The sequence below is a fragment of the Oncorhynchus gorbuscha genome, linkage group LG06 (genome assembly GCF_021184085.1).
Source record: "Oncorhynchus gorbuscha isolate QuinsamMale2020 ecotype Even-year linkage group LG06, OgorEven_v1.0, whole genome shotgun sequence".
Classification (NCBI taxonomy): domain Eukaryota; kingdom Metazoa; phylum Chordata; class Actinopteri; order Salmoniformes; family Salmonidae; genus Oncorhynchus; species Oncorhynchus gorbuscha.
Genome location: NC_060178.1, coordinates 40821469 through 40845871, shown reverse-complemented (window position 1 = coordinate 40845871; position 24403 = coordinate 40821469). Strand labels below are relative to the sequence as shown.

The following is a 24403-nucleotide window of genomic DNA, read 5'->3' as shown; positions in this document are numbered from 1 at the left end:
TAACAGAATGGACAGATTGGCGCTATGCTACTAGCACTGCTGAGATATCCCGGACTGTTGTATGTGTATCAGGAAAGATATCGGACTCATGAAACTGAGCCTATTTCACCTCCCAAGTGCAATACACAGAAAGATAGCCAGTGTATTTCTACCAATTCAGTCAAGCCACACTGCAGTAAAACAAAAATATAACAAAAAAATGTACATAATAAAAAGTGATAGATTTCTTTTTTTAAGAGTATGTTTCAGTTTGCATATTCCCCCCCCCCCCCATCCTCTCACCACTGGCTGACAGAGAAAGAGGAAGACAGATTGCCGGCGAAAAGAGAGTTACTTCATTCTGGCCATTCACAAATAAGTTGTCTTTTTTTTCTCCCACGCATGCATTAGAATTGAACTTCAAACAATATGTTAGAGAAACACAAGAACAAGGATGCAAAAAGAGCTTCTTCCTCAAACATGTGTGGAGGGAGAGAAAGAGAAGGGGATAGGAGACGGGGATGAGAGGGAGGAAGACGTCGGGGAAAGAGAATTATACGACAGCGGGTTTTCTGGCTTTACTCTGCTCCTCTCTTGATATGTTTTGTATTTGGGTTTCAAGTAAAGTTATGCAAGTGTTGAGCTGTCAATCCTCTAAAGTGGGTGTGGCCATGTTCAGGAGCTGGATCACCCCCCCCCCACCTGCACGTGTCTTCAGGTAGCCCACACACACACAAACACACACACACATTCCTGTTGACACACTGTCAGACTCACAACTGTGGTAGTACAGCCATTCACATAAGGTGGCGGTTATTCACAGTATATTCACCACCTGTTTTGTGAAAACCCATCCCAAAACTCAGAGACTAGATGTGTGTATGCATGCTATAAAATCAAGATGAAAACATTAAGAGGTTTTTTTGTGTGTTCTCTTTTTTTTTGAGGTGGTAAGGTTACTTTGACAGTAAGTTTAAGTAAATGGCATTGGACACCCCCACAAAATTGAGGGTTTGGAAGAAATTATTGCTCTGACAATAACACCCCCCCCCCCAACCCCACACACATTTTAAATGGAACGGTCTGTGTGGGTTGTGCTACCAGAAGGATGATAGGGGGGGGGGGGTATGATCCATTCACCTCTGTCTTTCGCTGTACCTAAGCCAGTTGTGCCCCTCCCCTCTTCTTCCCATCCACCTTGCACCCGATCCCTCTCCTTCTCTACCCCACAAACAATCATTTCCATCTTCAGAATGAAATGTCTGGTAGTGATGCATCCTTCCATAATCTATGATTACTTATGTCTCTATCATTTCAAGTCATCCTTTTGGTAACAAACATAGTGCCATAATACACTTTTTTTTGGAAAGGGAGAGGGTGAAAGAAGGAGTAGGCAGGAGTTGAAAGAGGGAGAGAGGGAATGAATATGAGGAGAAGGAAAGGGGGGAGGAATCAGACATAAGGTGATGAATGACAGAGATCCAGTGTATCAAATGAAAACAGAGAGTACAGGGACATATCCTGAGTGGGAAACTCCAGGGGAGACCCCTGACCCCCCTATTCTATTTACTCTAGCCCCCACACGCTTCAGTAAACAATGCACCATGCTAGATATAGTAGCTGCCTCTTTTTTTCCACCATTACCCTGCCCCATTCTTGCCCTCCCACATAACAGACAGACCTAATACACTGAACTCCTTTGGCACAATGAAACACTGAAGTATAATCATATGCTACAGTCAAACTCTTGCATAGGTAGTTGCTCAGTTCTCAGTACAGTTAGCCCCCAGCATCTCTGGAACATCATCAAAATCGTCATCATTGCGTAATAACAAATAAACAAATAGAAGCAAAGCAACAGTTTTGGCAAGTGAACACAAGTTAACACTCATTTGAGACAAAAATACAAACTAGCAATATGCAAATGAATGTGACCCAAATTGTATTCGACACGGTCAATGAATGTGACCCCAAACATAATTAACACGCCTCCTCCATTGTAACCTTAAATACCACCCTTGGGATGAACCCTGCTCTGCTGGCACTCGGCTAGACCAGACTGTCACCAGAGACGAACCACGGCTCAGATGATGACACTCTTCACTGGGGATAAACTACATCCCCCGCAACGCACTGGAGCCCAGTAGAGGGCGACAACGAGTAGGCTACATCAGCAGCATATTATCCGAACTCTGATGTAGGCCTAGCTAGAGGGTTTGCGGTGACTGGCGAGACATGACCTATACATACAGGCCTAGAAACTGAACATAGCAACATTAGTTTTCACTTGAAAATAAACATGGAAAAACAGGGGGAAATAAACCCCCACAATCTGTTGTTTAACATGCAGTGAGGTGCCTGGTGTGATGCATCCAGCCATACTGCAAAACAGGCAGTGGAGGTGGAAGGTCAACATGAACTTTTGTTCATCAACAGAAACAACAACAATTCATCTAGATAAGCTCAATATGATAGCATAGATAGACCGTTCGGCATTCCCTTCGTGCATATTTGAACAGCAGTTTTCCTGGAAATATGCTATCCCCACCTGAGGAAATGGAGCAAAGATGGCTGCTTCACCAACGCGGGGGCACCAGTATGTGTAAAACAAACACTGTTGACCGTCACAAGGGCTGTAGAGTTAGCGAGCTTGGGGGGGGGATTATGTTCAATGCCACAATGACACGTTATGCACATCCCTATAATCATGGAAATAGGCCTACAGTACATTATGTCATAGCAGTACGAAGCTATGCATCGTACAGCTACAATATCAGGGCTGAGCTAATATGACACTATCTTGCCAGTCAGTGCAGTGCTACAGGTCCTAGCTAGCTACAGTGTTATTGGGTTACACGATCCAATCGATGTAATTTATTGTATGATGGGGGTATGATCCATTCACCTCTGTCTTTAGCTGTACCTAAGCCAGTTGTGCCCCTCCCCTCTTCTTCCCATCCACCTTGCACCCGATCCCTCTCCTTCTCTACCCCACAAACATCGCGAATCTCGTTCATTTGATCAGATACTTTCTCCCAATGCTCTGTAGGCAATTAGCCTGGGGACGGTGTGAGGTCTGATCTCCGCTAGGTATCGCTACACTGCTTTAGTTAGCCGAGACCTTTATAGTGTCTACAACCGTGTCCCGGTGGTGAAGCTGCCATCTCCCACCTTGAGCACGAGACTGAAAGAACAACAACAGAGTCCATCATGGTCGTATTCATTAGTGCACACCGTAGCAAACAGCTTTGCAGCGGAAAACGTGTTAGACAAGTTCAGGGATAGTACCTCCCGTTCCGGGCAGTTTGCTTCCGTTTGGATCCTAGTGAATATGACCCATCGGATCTGAGTACAGTCCAACTAAACATAGTTATACAGACAGACAGTGGAGAGGGGACCTGGATGGACAGTGGGGTGGAAGACAGAGAATTGGCAGCAGGGGATACAATCAGGGCGGTAGGACCAGAGAGTGAGAGCAGTAGAAGAAGAAGTAGCAGAGCACAAGAAGAGTAGTCATCAAAGTAGTAGTAGAGTAGTTGTAGTATCAGGGGAAGTTCATCGCATAGTTCATCTCTGGTAGATTTGGTGGTGTTTGTATCTTATTTATCTAAGAAAACATTGTTCAAGGTGTATCTTGCAATCCTATTTTTTTTTTCGTTATTCCTTTTTTATTATCCCAAAACAAAATATAGATCTTTTTTTTAATATAATCCTGCTCTTTTTCTTTTTTTATTAGTTGCATATAACATAAATATTTTTTGTTTCCTCTCGATTTTGTTCATTTTTTCAATTCCTAGCCCTCTTTTTTTACGGAGGCGGTGGGGTGAGGGCTTGCAGAAGTAGACTCATGCAGAATAGTCATGCTGGTAAACAAAGGAATAAAAATGCATTTTCACTTTTTTCCCCCGGAATTGTTTATCAAAGTTCACCCTGTTCCCGCTATTTTCTCGCACTTCCTTGCAAATCTTTCTGATCCCCCCAGAGGTGCAGTGCTCTTTCTAAAGAAAGGAGAGCGACCTTTACAGTAGCCACTCTCTCCGCGAGCAGTTGACCATTTGTTATCTTGACACTTGCAAATAGTTACCAATTGGATATTTTTGAAAAAGGTTGATGTGACAATGATTGTTTGATTGTTTGGTTTAAAAAAATAAAGTCTCTCTGGTCTCTCTCTCCATCCTTTTGTTCTCTACGTTTCGTTCTTCAGGTTTTTTTTCCCGATCATGCCATGCAGTTTGCTACGGAGGATGAGCAATGCTGAGATGCAGAGGGGTGTAGATAAAGAGAGGGAGAGATTGAGAGCGAGAAAGTGAGGGCAATGTATGTCCTTGTTTTCCAGCAGTCGCTTCCCGTTCTTGGCATGCGCTTTGCGGATGCTTCCAGTGTCTCTCTCCTTTGGCGTCCTCCTCAACTCTTCAGCACACACACTCTCACACGCGCACACTGGTTTTCTTTAGGTCCAAATCCTTCAAAGTGGTCGATGAGTAGATCTGTTAGGGTCAGCCGACACACTCTCATGCAACACGCGTCAGCGTCAGTCAGTCAGGGAGTGTATCGTATTTCAGATCTACGCACAGGTTTATATGAAATGGCCAATGGCCTGGTATACTATATGCCTGGTTGCTCTACTATTGGGGCCCATAATTCAGTATCTTCTGAAGTGTGTCTCTTGTGAGAGGTAAGAGGAGGGCTGTAAAATCGATGAAAACAATCCAACAGGTGTGACTGACTGAACATAAGAAGGTAGTGTCACCATAGCCGGCTGACTCAAGAGTCACTGGATGCAATGGTTGTTCAGCCTCATAGCTTTGCATAGTGTTTGGCTGTAAAACAGTACAATTACTGTGATGTAAATGTATTTGGCCGTTGGCTAGCAACTGGCTCTCCTTTTCTGTAGTCACATCCACGCTGACCATGTTGAGTCATCTCAGACCACTGCAGTAGCTTGTTTATTATATAGCCTACCCTACTGTACGTCCGATCTTTGAAGTACTAAATAGGAAGATTTAAAAACAATTGAATATACTGTATCTGAGAGCCGGTAAGATGTCATTTGTCCAAGGGAACATTTGACAGTGGTTAAAAGCATACATGGTCTATGACACAGTAGGATGACGACCAAGTTGTGGAACACTGTCCTACTATCCCATAACACTTTGGCTCTTTCCTAGGGGCATTCTGTTCTATTGTTTGTTTCTTTTATTATTTGTCTGGGATTTCAATGTCAATGACTTAGTATAATAAGACTCTGTAAAGTATGCTGACATAAGGTATGTGTTTCAGTGTGATACTTTTCCAGGTACTCAGAGTCACTGTAAGTCTGTCACGTTGATCTGGAGTTTTGTTTTCTAAGGGATGGTGCTGATTGAGGAGTCCACAGGAACGAGTTGGTCTGAAGTTTTGTTTTCTAAGGGATGGTGCTGACAGAGGAGTCCACAGGAACGAAGGATGCTTCTGGTGTGGAGGGATGAACTAATCTTTTTGACTCTTTGTCTTCTATCATCTGCTCATCATCACCTTCAGTTCTCTCTTTCTTTCCTTCGTTCTCTCGCTCTCGCTCTCTCTCATTTTTTCTCTCTCTCTCTCTCTCTCCCTCTCTCTCCCTCTCCGGTTACGTATCCCTTCATTCTACAGTGAATCCAGTAGGGAGCTCTGGGTGAATTGTGTCCTAAGGTTGTTCCTCTTCTTGGACAGAAAGGGTCATTTTAGAAACTCAACACTGAAAAAAAAGAGGAGAGAAACAAAGGAGAAGAATCAGTGGAAGTTCCAGCAGACCTAGAAAATCAACCAGCTACGACTGGATGTTTAAAAACCTACATGATCCAGGGTAGTTTAGTTGATACGATTAACCTAAACATGAGCTTGAATGGGAGTTTGAATGCATTTCACATTCTCAATTGTTTATAGTCACGTGTTTGATTCTATGACTGGATGGGTATAGTTATGATGAGTACAACTGTTCAAAGCAAATGATTCAACTGATCAATAGACGACAAAGCAAACAAAATACCTGTTTTCTTGCAAAGCACATCTGGCATGCATGTACACAAAATACGAAAAGGCAGAAAAGCCTGTAAGTTTTGCACAGACACACGCGCAGACACCAATACAATTGGCGTGGGTGGTTTCAGTTCTTGTGGGCTGTTAGGTCTGCTGGTGTTTGTCTACCTCTTAATTCATTGGTTAGTCATAATCCAATAGGGTGCTTTTCTAGGAAAGAGGACTGAGTCAGTGATTTTTCGAGGTCAATCCCATACAGGACTACAGCCCACCAGGAATGTTAGTTTAGCTAAACACAGACCAAGAGCTGAGAGCACTTCAGAAAGTATTCATACCCTTGGACTTTTTCCACATTTTGTTGTGTGACAGTCTGAATTTAAAATGGATGAAATTGGGATTTTGTGTCATTGGCCTACACACAATACCCCTTAATGTCAAAGTGGAATTATGTTTTTAGAACATATTGCAAATTAATAAGAAATGAAATGCTGAAATGCCTTGAGTCAATAGGTGTTCAACCCCTTTGTTATGTCAAGCCTAAATAAGTTCAGGAGTAAACATTTGCTGAACAAGTCATATAATACGTTGCATGGGCTCACTCTGTGTGCAATAATAGGGTTTAATTATCTGTAAGGTCCCACAGTTCGAGTAGTACATTTCAAACAGATTCAACCACAAAGACCAGGGAGGTTTTCCAAATGGGTAGATGGTAAAAAAAGATATTGAATATCCCTTTGTGCGTGGTGAAGTTATTGACTACACTTTGGATGGTGTGTCAATACACTCAGTCAGTACAAAGACACAGGGATCCTTCCTAACTCAGTTGCCGGAGAGGAAGGAAACAGCTCAGGGATTTCACCACAAGGCCAATGGTGACTTTAAAACAGTTACAGAGTTTAATGGATATGATAGGAGAAAAGTGAGGATGGATCAACACAATTGTAGTTACTCCACAACACTAACCTAAATGACAAAGTGAAAAGAAGGAAGCCTGTACAGAATAAACATATTCCAAAACATGCATCCTGTTTGGCAATAAGACACTAAAGTAAAACTGCACAAAATTTTGCAAAGAAATGTACGCTATGTTGTGGGCAAATCCAACACACAGATCACTGAGTACCACTCTTCACATTTTCAAGCATGGTGGTGGCTGCAATCTGGTTATGGGTGTGCTTGTCATCGGCAAGGACTAGGGAGTTTTTTGGGGAGGATCAAAATAAATGGACTGGAGCTAAGCAGACACTGGAAGACAAATTCACCTTTCAGCTGGACAATAATCTAAAACACAAGGCCAAATATACACCGGAGTTACTTGCAAAGACAACATTCAATGTTCCCAAGTGGCCTACAGTTTTGGATTAAATTGGGTTGAAAATGGCTGTCTAGCAATGAACAACAAACAACTTGACAGAGCTTGAACAATTTTAAAAATAATAATCTGCAAATATTGTATAATCCAGTTGTGCAAAGCTCTTAGAGACTTACCCAGAAAGACTTACAGTTGTAATCGCTTCCAAAAGTGATTCTAACATGTATTGACTCATGGGGTATGAATACTTATGTAAATGACATATTTCTGTAAGTTATTTGAAATGAATTTGCCAAAAAAATCTAAAAACAGGTTTTCACTTTGTCATTATGGGGTATTGTGTGCAGATGGGTGAGATTCTTTATATTTAATGCATTTTGAATTCAGTCTGTAACAACAAAATGTGGAATAAATCAAGGGGTGTGAATACTTTATGAAGGCAGCCTACCGCCGACACACACACACACACACACACACACACACACACACACACACACACACACACACACACACACACACACACACACACACACACACACACACACACACACACACACACAGATAGGCAACATGGAGGAAAAAATGAGACATGAAACAGGGCGAAGCACGGAATCACAAGACACACACGCAAACACAAAACACAGTTACACACACACACACACTGCGAAAACACAGCACGCGAAGCACAGAGCGAAACAGCACACAGAAGACAAAACACATTCTTACACTGAGAAGTGATCAGCTGCCTTCCTCCTCTCATTTAGTATTTTTCTTTCTTCCTCAAACTGTCCTCCATCTCATGGTTCTTCCTTTGATGACAATCCTTTTTTAATACACAGTTCCTACCCCCCCCCAAAAAAACCATCATACGTAATGTCTGACAGTCTTTCTGTCCATTTCCTATCCTCGGGAGACGTTTGTAATCCACCTTTAGGGAAGATGGAACTTTAACTTTTATGGTGGGGGTTGTTTCATTTTGGGGATTTGTAATGGAAGCAGTAGAGATAGCACATCTCAAAATACCAATTAAAAAAAGAATAAGAGAAGGTGGAGAGGTCGAGATGGGGTGAGAGGAGAGTGGAGGTACAAAACAATCTCAGAATCACATAACAGGGTACATAGGTGAGCTGGGATGAGGACATACAATATTTACAGGTCCATACATACAGTAGAGAGGAAGCAAAACATTTCAAACCTTCTCTCTGTTCGGCTCTGATAGACATTACGTCTGGAAGCACTGATTTAAAACCAACATAGAGAGAAATATACCTGAGTTGTGAATGGAGGGAGACTGACGAAGAGGGAAAGGGGAAATGTGGAAAAGGGGGAAGACAGAGGTGTAGTCAAAAACATTGCACTGATGATATTATTAAATTCATTTCTACATCAGTTGATGGCTAGACTACAAACATCCTCCATTTTAGCATCTTAAAGTAATTCTCCCTTCTTAGGATTGGTTAAAAAGTGTCTGAAGAACTTCTTTCCAGAGTTTTTTTTTTTTTACCTGCAATGATTGAACAAAAACATGCTATGATACACAGACCTGAACATCACTCTACTAACTGAAACCACTAACTAAACCATCAACTTGCACATCAATAATGAGCAAAATAACCACCTATCACAACAACCTCTACTGATCCATTCTAGAAAGTCACATGCTCGCCTCCTACTGCTAGTCAAAGAGCAGCACCGTCCTGTCCCAGTGACAATGGGGGAAAAGTCACCACCCATCGGTCACAGACGTCAATTCAATATCTATTCCACGTTGTGCCCAGTGGGCATTGACTATTCCTATCCCCTATAATAGGGCTCTGGTCAAAAGTAGTGCACTATATAGAGATTAGGGTGCCATTGCAGATGCAGAAAAGCACTAAATAGGGAGTAGGGTGCCATTTCAGATGCAGCAAAGCACTAAATAGGGATTAGGGTGCCATTTCAGATGCAGCAAAGCACTAAATAGGGATTAGGGTGCCATTTCAGATGCAGCAAAGCACTAAATAGGGATTAGGGTGCCATTTCAGATGCAGCAAAGCACTAAATAGGGATTAGGGTGCCATTTCAGATGCAGCAAAGCACTAAATAGGGAGTAGGGTGCCATTTCAAATGCAGCAAAGCACTAAATAGGGAGTAGGGTGCCATTTCAAATGCAGCAAAGCACTAAATAGGGAGTAGGGTGCCATTTCAGATGCAACCTAAGTTTAAAAAATGTGCAGGATGCAGAAGGACCGAGCATAAGTATTTTTGCTCAACAATGAGTCGTGTATCTGTCTGTAGCCTACGGTTGGTTACGTGTGAATTCTACCTCCAGGGGGAAGTGTAGTCTATTTGTAGATTGTTAGTGACAGTTGAGGTTAATTTTGCTATCTGCTTTGACTCAATATGTGTCATAAACTAATAACCTGTAACCTTGGATATGATGTGCATTTAAATGCTACTTCGTTTTGCTACACCTTGTGGTTACTTATTATCAAAAGAAAGGATCACTAATAATGCAAATGTTGTGTGAGCTTTCCCTCCCCATAGGGGAGGTTAGGGGAATTTGGAACCGGCTCAAAACTAGTAATTTCTGTTACTTTCAAATGCTAAACCCCTAAATGTTGGGTATGTACTTTACCTCAGGATATTTCAAGCAAGAGGGGGCCAGGACAGGATGGATTGATGGAACAAGAGAGAGGGAGAACAGAGAGGAGAGAAAGTGATGAAGTGTGTTGAAAAGTCGGTAAGGTTTGGGTGGGCTTTGGCCGATGTGGTTTCACAGAGGGACATTTTGAGTTTTGAAGACGTGTTCTGATTAACATGGAAAAAGGAAGAAGTAGATCATTTTTTTCTCTAGTATTAATTCACAGTTACTGCTTCTTTTTGCATATACCTGATAAGCACTGGGCTCTCAGAATAGTTCTCTGTAAAAAGATAACAAAAATTATAAATCATAAAGTAATTATTATTACCAGTTTGTCTGGTAAGGTCTATAAGAAATAACAGAGCAGCTACACAAGACCACTGGTTACCCTTCCCCATCCTTAAAAAATACAACTTTCCCAAACCCCCCTCCCCATTTGGGTACCAATGGTCTCTTCCACCCTATAACATCTTTAACATGCATATATATAAGCTCAACTCTTCTCAGACAAAACTGTGAGAGGCGAGTGCTTTCCCCCCCTAATAGCATACTGTTAGTCTATATGTTGTGTATGGAAATATACACATTCATATGCACTTAATATATACAGTAAATATATACACAATCATTAAGCTCATGATCAAATCTGATGTCTTCCCAAATCATATTTCCTTGATTTTGGATATAGACATATCAATTCCTTATTGCTTGCAATGGAAACCCCATGCAGATTGAAATAAGTCAAAACTTTACAACTGTACAGAACATTTGGACCAATAACAGGTATAACAAGAATTCCTATAATTAAAGAACAAACACCAAAGCACTAGATCAAGGGAGAAGACAGGGGAGGAAGGGAGGGATGTAGGGATGAAGAGAGAACATGATAAAATATTGATTTGGTAGTTTGTAGACTGGTGTCTGGATGTCAGCAAAACCATATATATGGAATATATCTATGTATACTACCATATATAACTATATGACCATATTTATTACTCTGGGTGTAAGAATACTAGTGCAATTTGGGGTGAATTCCATTTATATCATATCAACTCTGGAGGTGAATAAAAACACAAACCATGAATTGAAAACAATCCGACATTTAATATAACAGGCAATTTTCAATTCATTAGTTGAGATTCAATGCATCTCCTGAATTGACTGCAATCAAAATGGAATCCACCCCAACCATAGTTATAGATCAAGCTGTCACCCTCCCTGACACTCCCACCTCAAACTCAAACTCTACACAGATGAAGGCTTTTCAGATTCTCGCACACTACTATTAGATTAGCACGGTCCCAGATCTGTTTGTGCTGTCTAGCCAACTCCTATGTCATTGGCAAGCTAATGTGACAATGAGTGACCAGGACTTGGTAAAAGAGCACGAACCGACTGGGCAATCAGGCGACTATCGGATAAGTACAGATATGAAGTGCAGATATGGAGGAGCTATGTCATGCGACTCACGACAACAGTTCATATTCTAATCTAATAAACGTTAAACCTCCTCACAGCATCACTTGAGCTTTGAATAATCTAACGGTTTTGTCTTATTGTATTTTTTGTTGTTGCTTCGCTCGCTTAACGAGGTTGCCCTAATAGGCTCTTTTAGCTTAACGCTATCTAGAGTGTATACAGCCCACACCTGTATATGGCTAATGCTAATGTTGGTCATAGAGAATGCACTTTCTGCGAAATGTGAAAAGATGTCACCTTCAGTCCTTACACAACCCTCTGTCTCTAGTGAGAGAGGAGCAGGTGGCAGAGTGAGAGATGAGGAGGGGGAGAAATGGGAATGTCAAAACCCCAAAAAACACATAAAATCAAAACGGACAAATTTCAAGCAACAGAACTGGATGCAACCAGTTAGAGACATAAGCATTACCTTAATCGATCGCAACATTCGATGCCAATAAATATCAATGATAAAATCGACAGTGACATCGGAAAATACAAAAATAAACATTTGTGTAAATCAACCGCTTAAATGAAAAATATACAATCCATAAGAATGACAATAATTTAAATGTCGACATTGGGTATATCAAGATAGGATGTTTTTAACATTGTCACTAGAACCTCGTCATGTTCTACATTTCAACAAACAATTTCAAAAGAAATCAGGATTTTAAGAAGTTTTGGTCTCTTTTTTTTCTAATGTCTGGTATGGAGGGAAAACATTTGTCCTCCTTCCCCCCAGAAAACAGTGAGAAAGAAAGGAATGATCTGTAATTCTGATGAATTGGCACTCTTGCATCTTGGGCCAGAGGTAGATGCATGTCTGTGTGCACAAAACCACACAAGTCCCATGTGTGCCACAGACATACAGCACATCTCCATAGGATTAACTATACATAGATACAAATATATTTCTATACATTGCATATTTCTATATATGTATATTGCCTTTTTTGTTCATTTTGTCATTGATTCGTTCTGTTCTTCTACCAAGCGCTGTCAGTCCATCCTCCATTCACGGTGCCCTCTTTTTATGTGAGGTGCGATGGTTCAGCAGCCAGGACCGGGAGGTGGGGGGTGGGAGGGTCAAAAAGGACAAAAGAGAAAAAAGAAAACTGAAAAAAATCACTACACTCAAATCATAAGAGTCATTGTGAGTGTGGAGATGTGGTGAAATGCTCGATACAGGAAGACAACGAAGGATTAAGGAAGTGGAGGGAGATCGTTGATGAAAATGAAAAAGACCGAAATTGATCTCTCGTCTAACGGGTGACCCAAAGCCACTTCTGAGTATAGCCACACCCACCTGACACTGACATGTGCAGACTGTATAGTTTGATATGTGTACAGATTGATTTCTGAGGAGCCATATTTAGAAAAAGAGAAAGGAGCTACATTTAATTTTACACACCTGCATACAAGAGGGCAGGGATGGCCGGTAGGGCTGGTATATGGTCAATGATGAGAAATACTGATCTCTGCTTAAATGGCCCCTCCCCTTTTACTGCTCCCGACCAATGGGAATGAGAGTCCCACCCCCCACCCCTTCTTTTCTACCACCCCTAACGCCACCCCCTAGAGAAAGAAGAGCAAATCCCTCCATCCCTTCTGCCCTTCGATCCTCACAACCATTATAAAAATAGTTTGTTATTATGTCCTCCCTCTGTGTGGGTTAGGATACTCTTCTTTAAAACAATGATGGTTGTTGTTCAGGCTTTCATCAGAGTCTGTGTATTGCACGAAAGCTCCAGAACGCTTTGCGTTCTCTCCAGCTCTCTACATGGCACTGATAATATCAATAATGATAATGATAATAATAGTAGTGGTGAATGAACGCTAGAATAATACAACTCTCTAGCAACCCCCCCCCCACCCCACCCTCAGCTTTTAAAAGAATACATTGTTGTTTGATCGGTCGGTGAGTCTCCATAAGTGTGTGTGATACAGTCTATTTTCAGCACACAGAAACACATTTAACGGTCCAATGAGTCAGCTCCTCTGGGAGATCTAGCACTAACCAGTACAGTTGTATGGGTGATACTAAAAAATACCTTTCTTATTTTGGGCTTGCCTCTTTTCTTGTCAAAGATTTTCTGTTAAATATAAGAATTTCTTTGTGTGATTTTTATTCCTACTGTTTTTCGTTAGATTTTTTCTTCAAAAAAACGAATGCATGCATTTGAGTATATATTAGATATTTTGTTGGTGTTAGTTAGTGTAAGTATTTTCTTCTCCCAAATACAAGAGGTGTGTGTGTGTGTGTGAGTGAGTGGATGGGTTTGCTGTTGAGGCTTGATGACGTGTGGGGGTGTAGAGTATTAGAGGAAGTCTCATTTGACTAAGGAGCTCTTTAGGATTAGTGGTAATACGGAGTGCAAAAACAGCACACTTACTATAATACAGGGAGGCCTGCTATTTTAGCTCACTACATTATTTATCAGTCTAAATCGCTAACCTACACTCAATCCCTGTTAATAAGGCAGGTGTGTGAGAGTATACGTGTGTGTGTGTCTGTGTGAGAGAGAAAGAGAGAGCGAGTATACGTGTGTGTTGATGTGTGTGTGTGTGTGTGTGCGGGTTCTCATTGCTCCATCAGGTGTAACATTGCTGGAGACTAACACCGAATACCTCTTAACATTTTGCTTCGGCTTAACATATTGCACATTGCATGTGGTGGGAAAGTGCCTGTAGTCTTAGAATGAATAGCAAAAATATCCACTAAGTCCCTTATACACTGGATGCCCCCCTTAACCTGGCTTTCAATAAAGAACATTATTACATGTGGCTAAATGGCACCCCCTACAGTTCATTATCATTATCACTATAGGACTAATATCAGTGGGAGTACTGGGATTACAGTGGTGTTGGTATGTCTCTCTTTCCTGATGCTGCTTCTGTAGTTGACTTGTTGGCTTGCTTCTCCACATCATGACGCTACAAAATGGAGGGGATGGGGGAGTGACAGCGGCGGAGGTTGGTTCCCGGGGGCTCGAAAGGGTTGGTGATGGGGGTGAGGCGCATAGGCGCTCCTGACATGCCCGAAATGTTATTGAGGCTGCGGGACTTCTCATAGCCTGTTGCTGTGGTGAGCGGGTTGTCATGGTTACAGGGTTACATTAGGTTAGAGGTCAAGGGGTTACCGTAGAGGTGACAGGGGATATCAACAGTGGTGTTTTGGGAAAAGTAGTTTTAGGGTTCAAAACAGTTTAAAAGCAGGACATTTGGTGCAAAATAAATATTAAGTAAAATTGCATAAATGTTTATGGTTAATTTCAATGTTTTAATGATTATTATGTTATTGGTTCATGTTTAAGGAGGACATGGATATAATTTGGATGACAATGATGTGGTGTTAAAATATATAATGGAATAACAATTGTTATGAATAAAAAGTTTTCAAAAAACAAAAACAATTAAAACCCAAATCATACCAAATCAAGTCAAATCAACAGTCAAACCGAAAATTCAAATCAGGTTTTAAGGCCAAAGAAAACAAACAGACAGACAAGGGACAGAGAGAAAGAAAGACAGAGACAGACAGACGGGAGAGACAGGACAAAACAGGAAAATGAGTTATGAAAATATGTCATCAAAATCTTGCCACATCAATACAAAATGGTGCTTTCTGTCAGTAGTGTCAGCATACACAGTACAACACAGTAACGTACAACACAGTAGAGTACAGTAGAATATAGTAGAGGGGAGAGTACTGATGGATAAAACAGCTGGTATCAAGCTCCAGTGACTTTTAGCTCCCTCTGGTATACACAAAGAGAGGGAAGAACACTCATTTGTCTCTTAGAAAAAGGAGAGAGAGAGAGGGCAGACTCAGCATCCAGATGTTTTAGCCTCCAACACTGAATTCTAAACCTCCAGAAAGACAGACTTCAGACAGACCGGGGGACAGGGCAACAGTACATACAGTCAAAGCTCTATTCAGCACCTCCACAGAATAACAACGTGACCAATTTGGACCTGGTGAAGTCGTCAGGATTTGGGAACAGAAACATAAGCAGAACATTTACTGTGTGTGTGTGTGTCTGAAGACCGTATGAAAACACTGGCAGCTTCACCGGGCCCAACAGAACCTGGCTGCCTCCCCCTTATTCACCCTTTACACCTACCTCTCAGAGCCCCCATCACGGTAGTAATGATCTCGGATCAATTTGACCTTTAGATCAAAACAAATCAAATGAATAAGATAATATTTGAATGTCCAGAGGTGAACTGATCAGAGATCAGCACTCCTACTCTGAGACGGTGTGTGAATGCAGCCCCATACTTCCTCTCATGGTCCAAGCCTGCCTTCTTCCCTTCCTCCTCCTCCTTCCCAGCGATGTAGTAGAACGTAAACATAAAACACAGCTTTTCATGTTGTGGATAGCCTCTATGCACATATTATTACGCTAGATTAGTGTTCGAATTTGCATTACTCCCACCACCCCTTTAAGGGTGAGTCTAAATTCAACCACCTTTTAAGAGTGAGACAAATTCTAACACCATCCCTTTAAGAGTGAGCCAAAGGTCACATTCCCCTGCTCAGACGTTGCATGCATCAACCAATGGTTGCGTGCCACATCAATGACGGTGCTGTCAGCAACTTCTGAGCATGGGAACATGACCAATATCTAACGCCACCCCTTTAAGAGCAAGCCAAAATCTAACACCACCCATGTAAGAGATGAAACTTTGTGTTGTCTGTGTTTGTCGTGAAGTTACAATAGAGCAGCAATCTGGATATAAACCTCACCACACATGACCAAGCAGTAGAATCATCAGGTTATAGGTGGCATAACAGGAGAAGTTTGATCATCCACTGTTCTCTAAACTCCAAGCAGCCACATCTCATCCTAATGTGTCTTTTCTTTGTGCTGTTTTTGTTGTCATGAATTACTTTGTTCCATCGTTACTGATAATAGAGAATGTGTTCTTGGGCAGGAATGAATGAGGGCGGAAAGGCAGTCACAGCACATGTCATCAACCATAAAATTGGGATCCAATTCAATCAATCACAGATAAAGAGAAACCACACCGTGGTTTACACTGTATACAAGGTCTCGCAGACATTGTCATTGGATATTTTGATTTAGTAAAACCACATCTACCCTTAAAATACAGCATCAACATTCTGTATGAAACCTGCAGCCCTGCTGAAATTAAACAGCATAGACCAGCAGAAATTTCAAGCTGGTCTATGCTGGTCCAGTTGGTCTGACCAGCATGGTTTAGCTGGTTATGCTGACCAGCCTTTGTTGTGTTTCTGTTCTGTTTTCGCTGATGACCAGCCTTCATTGTGTTTTTGCTGGTGACCAGCCTTCATTGTGTTTTCGCTGGTGACCAGCCTTCATTGTGTTTTCGCTGATGACCAGCCTTCATTGTATTTTCGCTGATGACCAGCCTTCATTGTATTTTCGCTGATGACCAGCCTTCATTGTGTTTTCGCTGATGACCAGCCTTCATTGTGTTTTCGCTGATGACCAGCCTTCATTGTGTTTTCGCTGATGACCAGCCTTCATTGTGTTTTTGCTGGTGACCAGCCTTCATTGTGTTTTCGCTGATGACCAGCCTTCATTGTGTTTTCGCTGATGACCAGCCTTCATTGTGTTTTCGCTGATGACCAGCCTTCATTGTGTTTTCGCTGATGACCAGCCTTCATTGTGTTTTCGCTGATGACCAGCCTTCATTGTGTTTTTGCTGGTGACCAGCCTTCATTGTGTTTTCGCTGATGACCAGCCTTCATTGTGTTTTCGCTGGTGACCAGCCTTCATTGTGTTTTCGCTGATGACCAGCCTTCATTGTGTTTTCGCTGATGACCAGCCTTCATTGTGTTTTCGCTGATGACCAGCCTTCATTGTGTTTTCGCTGGTGACCAGCCTTCATTGTGTTTTTGCTGGTGACCAGCATAAGCTGAAGCAAAACCAGCATCAAGTCAAATTATGCTGGCTTACAACGTGATGTTTAATTCCTATTGGAATCCAACCAGAGTGGATTCCCACAGTCTGCATTCAGAATGACTGCCAGGGTTTAGAAGATGAGGGTTGTTCAAAACTGTGACTCAGTTGTCAAGTCAACACATCCGCCAGTGCTGCTGTGTCACGAGAGACATCCCAAATGGGAGATGTATATATTTTTTGTTAATTCAACGTTTGAGTTGCTTTGTGAATCACTAAATTAGCTTGATGTGATTTTACTGCAATGCTGCTCATTGCATCCAAGTTGCTTCTTGACATAGGCGTAGAGCTGTCAGTCAAGGCGAGCTCATGAATATAAGCTCCCCACCCACTCATCCTGTCTTTAAAACTTCCTGGTAGTTAGCCATGAGAGAAAAGGTACTTTTCAGAATGACTGTTCAGGACTGTTGGGTGCCATGTAGAACCCTTTGATTTGTCTCTGTAGGGGAACCTTTTGATTTCCATTTAGAACCCTCTGGTTCCAGATAGAGCCAATGACAGGTTCTACAGTTATACTTATAGGATACTACAGATGTGCTGGAAGTATCCTATAAATAGAAGTTATCTGCTACAGAGTTGCAGTAAAAATACAGTGGGGCCATACTTGTTAACATAAGCAAGCATTTCAAGTTAGATGGGTTCTCACATACAAAATGTGTATCAGCCAATGAAAAGTGTTTATTTACTTGCATGTGACGCAAAATTGTTCTGGTCCCATCAGATAACCTAGCACATGTTAGCCCTATACTAACCTCAACGAATCGTACTGATTATGTCCTGGCACAACTTCTTCATCAACCTAGAAAAGATCTTAGACTTTATATCGACAAACCAATGTCATTTCTTAAAATAGGTCAACCCTGGACACTAGAGGGATAATTTAAACCTACAAATTCGAGATTTACTACTGTAGCAAAATGTTGTGTGCCAATATTGCACTGATGCATCCTTGATTAGGCTACTAGCTACTACTAACGTAAGACACGATTTTCACGTTATTGCATACATGACAAAACCCCGCATTTTTGTTTACCAGTTTCACACACACATCTATGTGCTTTTATGGGGGAAATATAAATGAGGTCCTTACAACAACAAAAACCTGTTGACTGCCGGTCCTTGATGCTCGATTCAAAACGCATGTGATGAAGTGGATGATTCTAACCACGCACAGCCTATAAAACATTGTAGCCCTACATTTAGGTGTACACGTCCATGTAATATAGCCTACGCAATATAATTATTAGACAATAGCAGTGTGTTTGTGTGCAAGGCTGAAAGAAGGTAGCTCCTTCTTAAATTCATTCAAAATCTTAATTTTCAAACTGTGGCTGTATGTCCCTTTTCAACACAATAGCAGTGCTTGATTTGGGCAGGAGCTCACCAGAACTGAGTACTTGCACCTCAAATGTTCTCATGCTTGAGTCCCTGCACCCCTTATCAAATATTAGCTCAAAAGTATTGTACAGTTCCTGCACTTAAATATATACAGTACCGGCACCTATTTTAGTCCAAGTCAAGCACTAACACAATACATGTAAATCAACATTTAAAAAAAGGGGGGGGGGGGGGCTCATGTGAGATTCAAACCCTTGCCACAATCTGTGACAATTACGTGGACTAGGCACTTTACAGAGAGCAATTTGACCAGTCAGTCAAATACATGTGATAGTTGCTTTGACGTTCAGATCTGTTGGACTTGAACAATCCATGAACAAGTGTTGGAACGCGTCCAACTACTTTGACGATTTTAATTGGCTGACGCAACTGTGCCAGGGTATAATCAGTACCACCTGTTTAAGTTAACTTAGAGTTAGTTTGTACCATATTATCTGATGGGACCAGCTACAATTTTGCGTTTGATCACACGCAAGTAAATCAACGCTTTTCATTGGCTGACACGCATTTTGTGCATGAGAACCCATTTAACTTTAAACGCTTGCTTTTTTACAGTTGAATTAAGGTGTTATTGTTGTAAAATTACTTGTTTTACCTTGCTTTCACTGCACTTTGAAATGTAGGTGGGGGCAATGTGCTGGTGGGGCTCATTAGCATATTTGGAGGCATGGTCTAAAATATGTTGTATTTGTGCCAATTGTTTGTGGAAGTATTGCACCAGTTGAAGTGTTTTATCGTTATGTTGATGAAGGTTGAGGTAGAACTATCGTACAGAGCAGTGTGCCGCCAGAATGTTGATGCTGTATTTTAAGGGTAGATGCGGTTTTACTAATAGACATTGAAAACCGGTGCAATCATCTAGGTGTAGTGTGTGGTGTCTGGAGGTCGGAAAAGGTGGCGAGTAGTGCAGATGAAATGGAGAAAAAGCGGGTGAAGCAACAGCTGTGCTTGAATGCGAACAATATGGGTGTCAGTTCTGATGGTATGGAGCGGGAGGATGAGGGTTAAGGACTGAAATGGTCTGTAGTGGAAAGACATAGGAAGAAGAGAGATCATGATGCTGAAAGCAGTGGAGTGTTTAGTTAAGAAAGCATAAAGAGCGCCAAGGTAGGTAGGAAGCAAAAGTAATAATGTGTCAGAGTGGAAAGTAGTTACAGGGTTTTATGAGACAACAGGGCCTCATTTACACCCTGACTAACTAATGGCGTAGAAAAAGAGGTAGGTCAAATTAACTCGGTTCATTGGAAATGGTCAGTTGAAGTCAGAAGTTTACAGACACCTTAGTCAAAGACATTTAAACTCAGTTTCACAATTACTGACATTTATTCCTTGTAAAGATGTTAGGATCACCACTTTATTTTAAGAATGTGAAAGATCAGAATAATTAGTAGAGAGAATGATTTATTTCAGCTTTTACTTCTTTCATCACATTCGCAGTGGGTCAGACGTTTACATACACTCAATTAGTATTTGGTAGCGTTGCTTTTAAATTGTTTAACTTGGGTCAAACGTTTCGGGTAGCCTTCCACAAGCTTCCCACAATAAGTTGGGTGACTTTTGGTCCATTCCTCCTGAGAAAACTGGTGTAACTGAGTCAGGTTTGTAGGCCATCTATTTTGTGAAGTGCACCAGTCCCTCCTGCAACAAAACACCCCCACAACATGATGCTGCCACCTCCGCGCTTCACGGTTGGGATAGTGTTCTTCGGCTTGCAAGCCTCCCCCTTTTTCCTCCAAACATAACGATGGTCATTATGGCCAAATAATTATATTTCTGTTTCATCAGACCAGAGGACATTTCTCCAAAAAGTACAATCTTTGTCTCCATGTGCAGTTGCAAACCTTAGTCTTGGCTTTTTTAAATGGTGGTTTTGGAGCAGTGGCTTCTTCCTTGTTGAGCGGCCTTTCAGGATATGTCATTAAAGAACTAATTTTACTATGGATATAGATATTTTGTACCTGTTTCCTCCAGCATCTTCACAAGGTCCTTTGCTGTTGTTCTGGGATTGATTTTCACTTTTCGCACCAGAGTACGTTCATCTCAAGGAGACAGAACGCGTCTCCTTCCTGAGTGGTATGATGGCTGCGTGGTCCCATGGTGTTTATATTTGTTTATACGCGTACTATTGTTTGTACAGATGAACGTGATACCTTCAGGCATTTGTAAATTGCTCCCAAGGATGAACCAGACTTGTGGAGGTCTACAATTGTTTTTCTGAGGTCTTGGCTGATTTGTTTTGATTTCCCATGATGTCAAGCAAAGAGGCACTGAGTTTGAAGGCAGGTCTTGAAATACATCCACAGGTACACCTCCAATTGACTCAAATTATGTCAATTAGCCTATCAGAAGCTTCTAAAACCATGATATCATTTTCTGGAATTTTCCAAGCTGTTTAAAGGCACAGTCAACATAGTGTATGTAAACTTCTGACCCACTGGAATTCTGATACAGTGAATTAATCTGTCTGTAAACAATTGTTGGAAAATGTACTTGTGTCATGAACTAAGTAGATGTCCTAACTGACTTTCCAAAACAATAGTGTGTTAACAATAAATGTGTGGTGTGGTTGAAAAACGAGTTTTAATGATTCCAACCTAAGCGTATGTAAACTTCCGACTTCAACTGTAGATTGTTAATATTGTGTGGTAGCCAGGCTCAGCAAGAGAAGATTCTGAAAATGGAAAAGCTTAATGGGAAGAAGATTGAAAGCCATGTCACTGGTGCTTATGCTAGATTGAGGGGAGTCATCACTGGGGTCCCAATATCTATACCTATAGATGATATTAAAGAAAATGTGAAGGGAGGAAGAGTGAGAGGCCAAAGTGTTGATCAGTAGGAAAGAAGGTCAAAGAAGTGAAGCCTATCAGTGCTGCTAAGATTTGAGAAGGTCATGCCTGGGAAAGTAAAGATAGGATTCCTTCGTTTCAATGTCATAGAATTTGTCCTGTCCCCAATGCGGTGTTTTAAAAGTCAAAGAATGGGACTGATAGCTGTTCAATGTAAAGGAAGGAAGGAATCAGTCAGGTTTCAAGACTAGTCATTCAACTGAGACTGCTCTCCTCTGTATCACGGAGGCGCTCCGCACTGCTAAAGCTAACTCTCTCTCCTCTGCTCTCATCCTTCTAGATCTATCGGCTGCCTTCGATACTGTGAACCATCAGATCCTCCTCTCCACCCTCTCCGAGTTGGGCATCTCCGGCGCGGCCCACGCTTGGATTGCGTCCTACCTGACAGGTCGCTCCTACCAGGTGGCGTGACGAGAATCTGTCTCCTCACCACGCGCTCTCACCACTGGTGTCCCCCAGGGCTCTGTTCTTGGCCCTCTCCTATTCTCGCTATACACCAAGTCACTTGGCTCTGTCATAACCTCACATGGTCTCTCTTATCATTGCTATGCAGACGACACACAATTAATCTTCTCCTTTCCCCTTCTGATGACCAGGTGGCGAATTGCATCTCTGCATGTCTGGCAGACATATCAGTGTGGATGACGGATCACCACCTCAAGCTGAACCTCGGCAAGACGGAGCTGCTCTTCCTCCCGGGAAGGACTGCCCGTTCCATGATCTCGCCATCACGGTTGACAACTCCATTGTGTCCTCCTCCCAGAGCGCCAAGAACCTTGGCGTGATCCTGGACAACACCCTGTCGTTCTCAACCAACATCAAGGCGGTGGCCCGTTCCTGTAGGTTCATGCTCTACAACATCCGCAGAGTACGACCCTGCCTCACACAGGAAGCAGCGCAGGTCCTAATCCAGGCACTTGTCATCTCCCGTCTGGATTACTGCAACTCGCTGTTGGCTGGGCTCCCTGCCTGTGCCATTAAACCCCTTCAACTCATCCAGAACGCCGCAGCCCGTCTGGTGTTCAACCTTCCCAAGTTCTCTCACGTCACCCCGCTCCTCCGTTCTCTCCACTGGCTTCCAGTTGAAGCTCGCATCCGCTACAAGACCATGGTGCTTGCCTACGGAGCTGTGAGGGGAACGGCACCTCAGTACCTCCAGGCTCTGATCAGGCCCTACACCCAAACAAGGGCACTGCGTTCATCCACCTCTGGCCTGCTCGCCTCCCTACCACTGAGGAAGTACAGCTCCCGCTCAGCCCAGTCAAAACTGTTCGCTGCCCTGGCCCCCCCAATGGTGGAACAAACTCCCTCACGACGCCAGGACAGCGGAGTCAATCACCACCTTCCGGAGACACCTGAAACCCCACCTCTTTAAGGAATACCTAGGATAGGATAAGTAATCCCTCTCACCCCCCCCCCTTAAGTTTTAGATGCACTATTGTAAAGTGACTGTTCCACTGGATGTCATAGGGTGAATGCACCAATTTGTAAGTCGCTCTGGATAAGAGCGTCTGCTAAATGACTTAAATGTAAATTTAAAATATGTTCTAAGTGTGGAGGGGAACATGATTACTGTAAATGTGGCAGCAATGTGAAGGTTAAGTGTTGTAATTGTGTGGGGGAACATAGTGCAGCATTTGGTGGATGCCAGGTGCAGAGAGAGGCTAGAGAGGCTCAGAAATATAAAATGAGTCATGATGTATCGTATGCAGAGGCTGTAAAACAGACTGGTGGAGCTACAGTGTGGAATGATGCCGCTTCCATGGCTGCTCAAGTATTAATTGGACCTAATGTCGGGGTGGTGTTTCTGCTGGTCCTGGCATGGTTTCAAGGCCTGTTCAGAAATCTTGCGCTCATGAATGTGCAAAGGACACTTTGACATGGGAATAAAGTTGACATCATAGCTTTTATTGGTAAGGTTATCAATACGACTCGGGTTGTGGAAAGTAGGTCATTGTGGAGACAGCAAAATAGATATTGGTGGTAACAGATGTTCCTGTTGAAATGGTTGTCAGTGAAGGTACAGTGAGCCCCCGGCAGTCATTCATTACATTTACATTACATTTAAGTCATTTAGCAGACGCTCATTCTGAATGCAAGTAAGTTACTGTGCATTTTACAATAACTTACTGACATCTGGTTGCCAGTTAAGATGCCAGTAAGAAACTGGCAGTTAGTTGCCAGTGAGTTACTAGCAGTTACTGGCTATTAAGTTACTGTGAATTGTTACAATAACTTACTGACAACTTGTTGCCATTTAGGTAACGCAGAATTCAAAGCAATGTGAAGACAACTCATTTCCATTCCTGTGAAATTTAGTCAATTTAGTCGGTTTGATACCGAAGCTCCGAGGCATGCTTGAAATAGCTAAGCAGCTAACTTCGAAGTGCCGATGCGTGCATCACTTTATCAGTAGTACATCAATGACATCCGAGACTTAGTTTGAGTCCTTGCTTTTTCAAACCGTGTGTTGCAAAATGCGAGATCCCACTGATTTCGCAGCGGTTCCGGTGCTTTCTTCCGATTCCAAGACGCTTTCAAACATCGACCTCTACTGGACACTGTACTTACAAATATAGTAACGATTGTGTACAAATATTTTAATCTGACCAGTAGTTTAGCAGGTAGAGTAGGGAACTATGAAACATTCAGGGACGTAAGGGTATGAGGTCAAATCCTGTTGAAGCCACACTTTCTGCACTGTTGTTCAAATCATTTGTTTTATTTACTATAGTATAAGGTTCTATCTTCAGCATCCTAAATGACGCCATAGATTCAGATTATGAAAAATAGTCAACTTTAAGGCAAAAAAGGGAAGCATGATGACAGATAC

General features: G+C 42.1%; 1 protein-coding gene across 4 annotated transcripts in view; it reads right to left on the bottom strand.

Annotated features, from left to right (window-relative positions):
* Positions 1–248: 248 nt before the first annotated feature.
* The window catches only part of LOC124037969 (potassium voltage-gated channel subfamily C member 1-like), a 147059-nt gene continuing 122904 nt past the window's right edge, over positions 249–24403 (bottom strand). For 2 of the 4 annotated variants that reach the window (XM_046353286.1, XM_046353288.1), the window contains one exon: positions 249–5695. Coding sequence is in view for 3 of the 4 variants with exons in the window: in XM_046353288.1 (XP_046209244.1) it covers positions 5682–5695 (14 nt within the window). In the remaining variant the exon portion in view is untranslated. Of the gene's footprint in view, positions 5696–10419; positions 12403–13280; positions 14456–24403 lie in introns of those variants that run through there. The other 2 variants (XM_046353287.1, XM_046353285.1) reach the window with 2 other exon arrangements.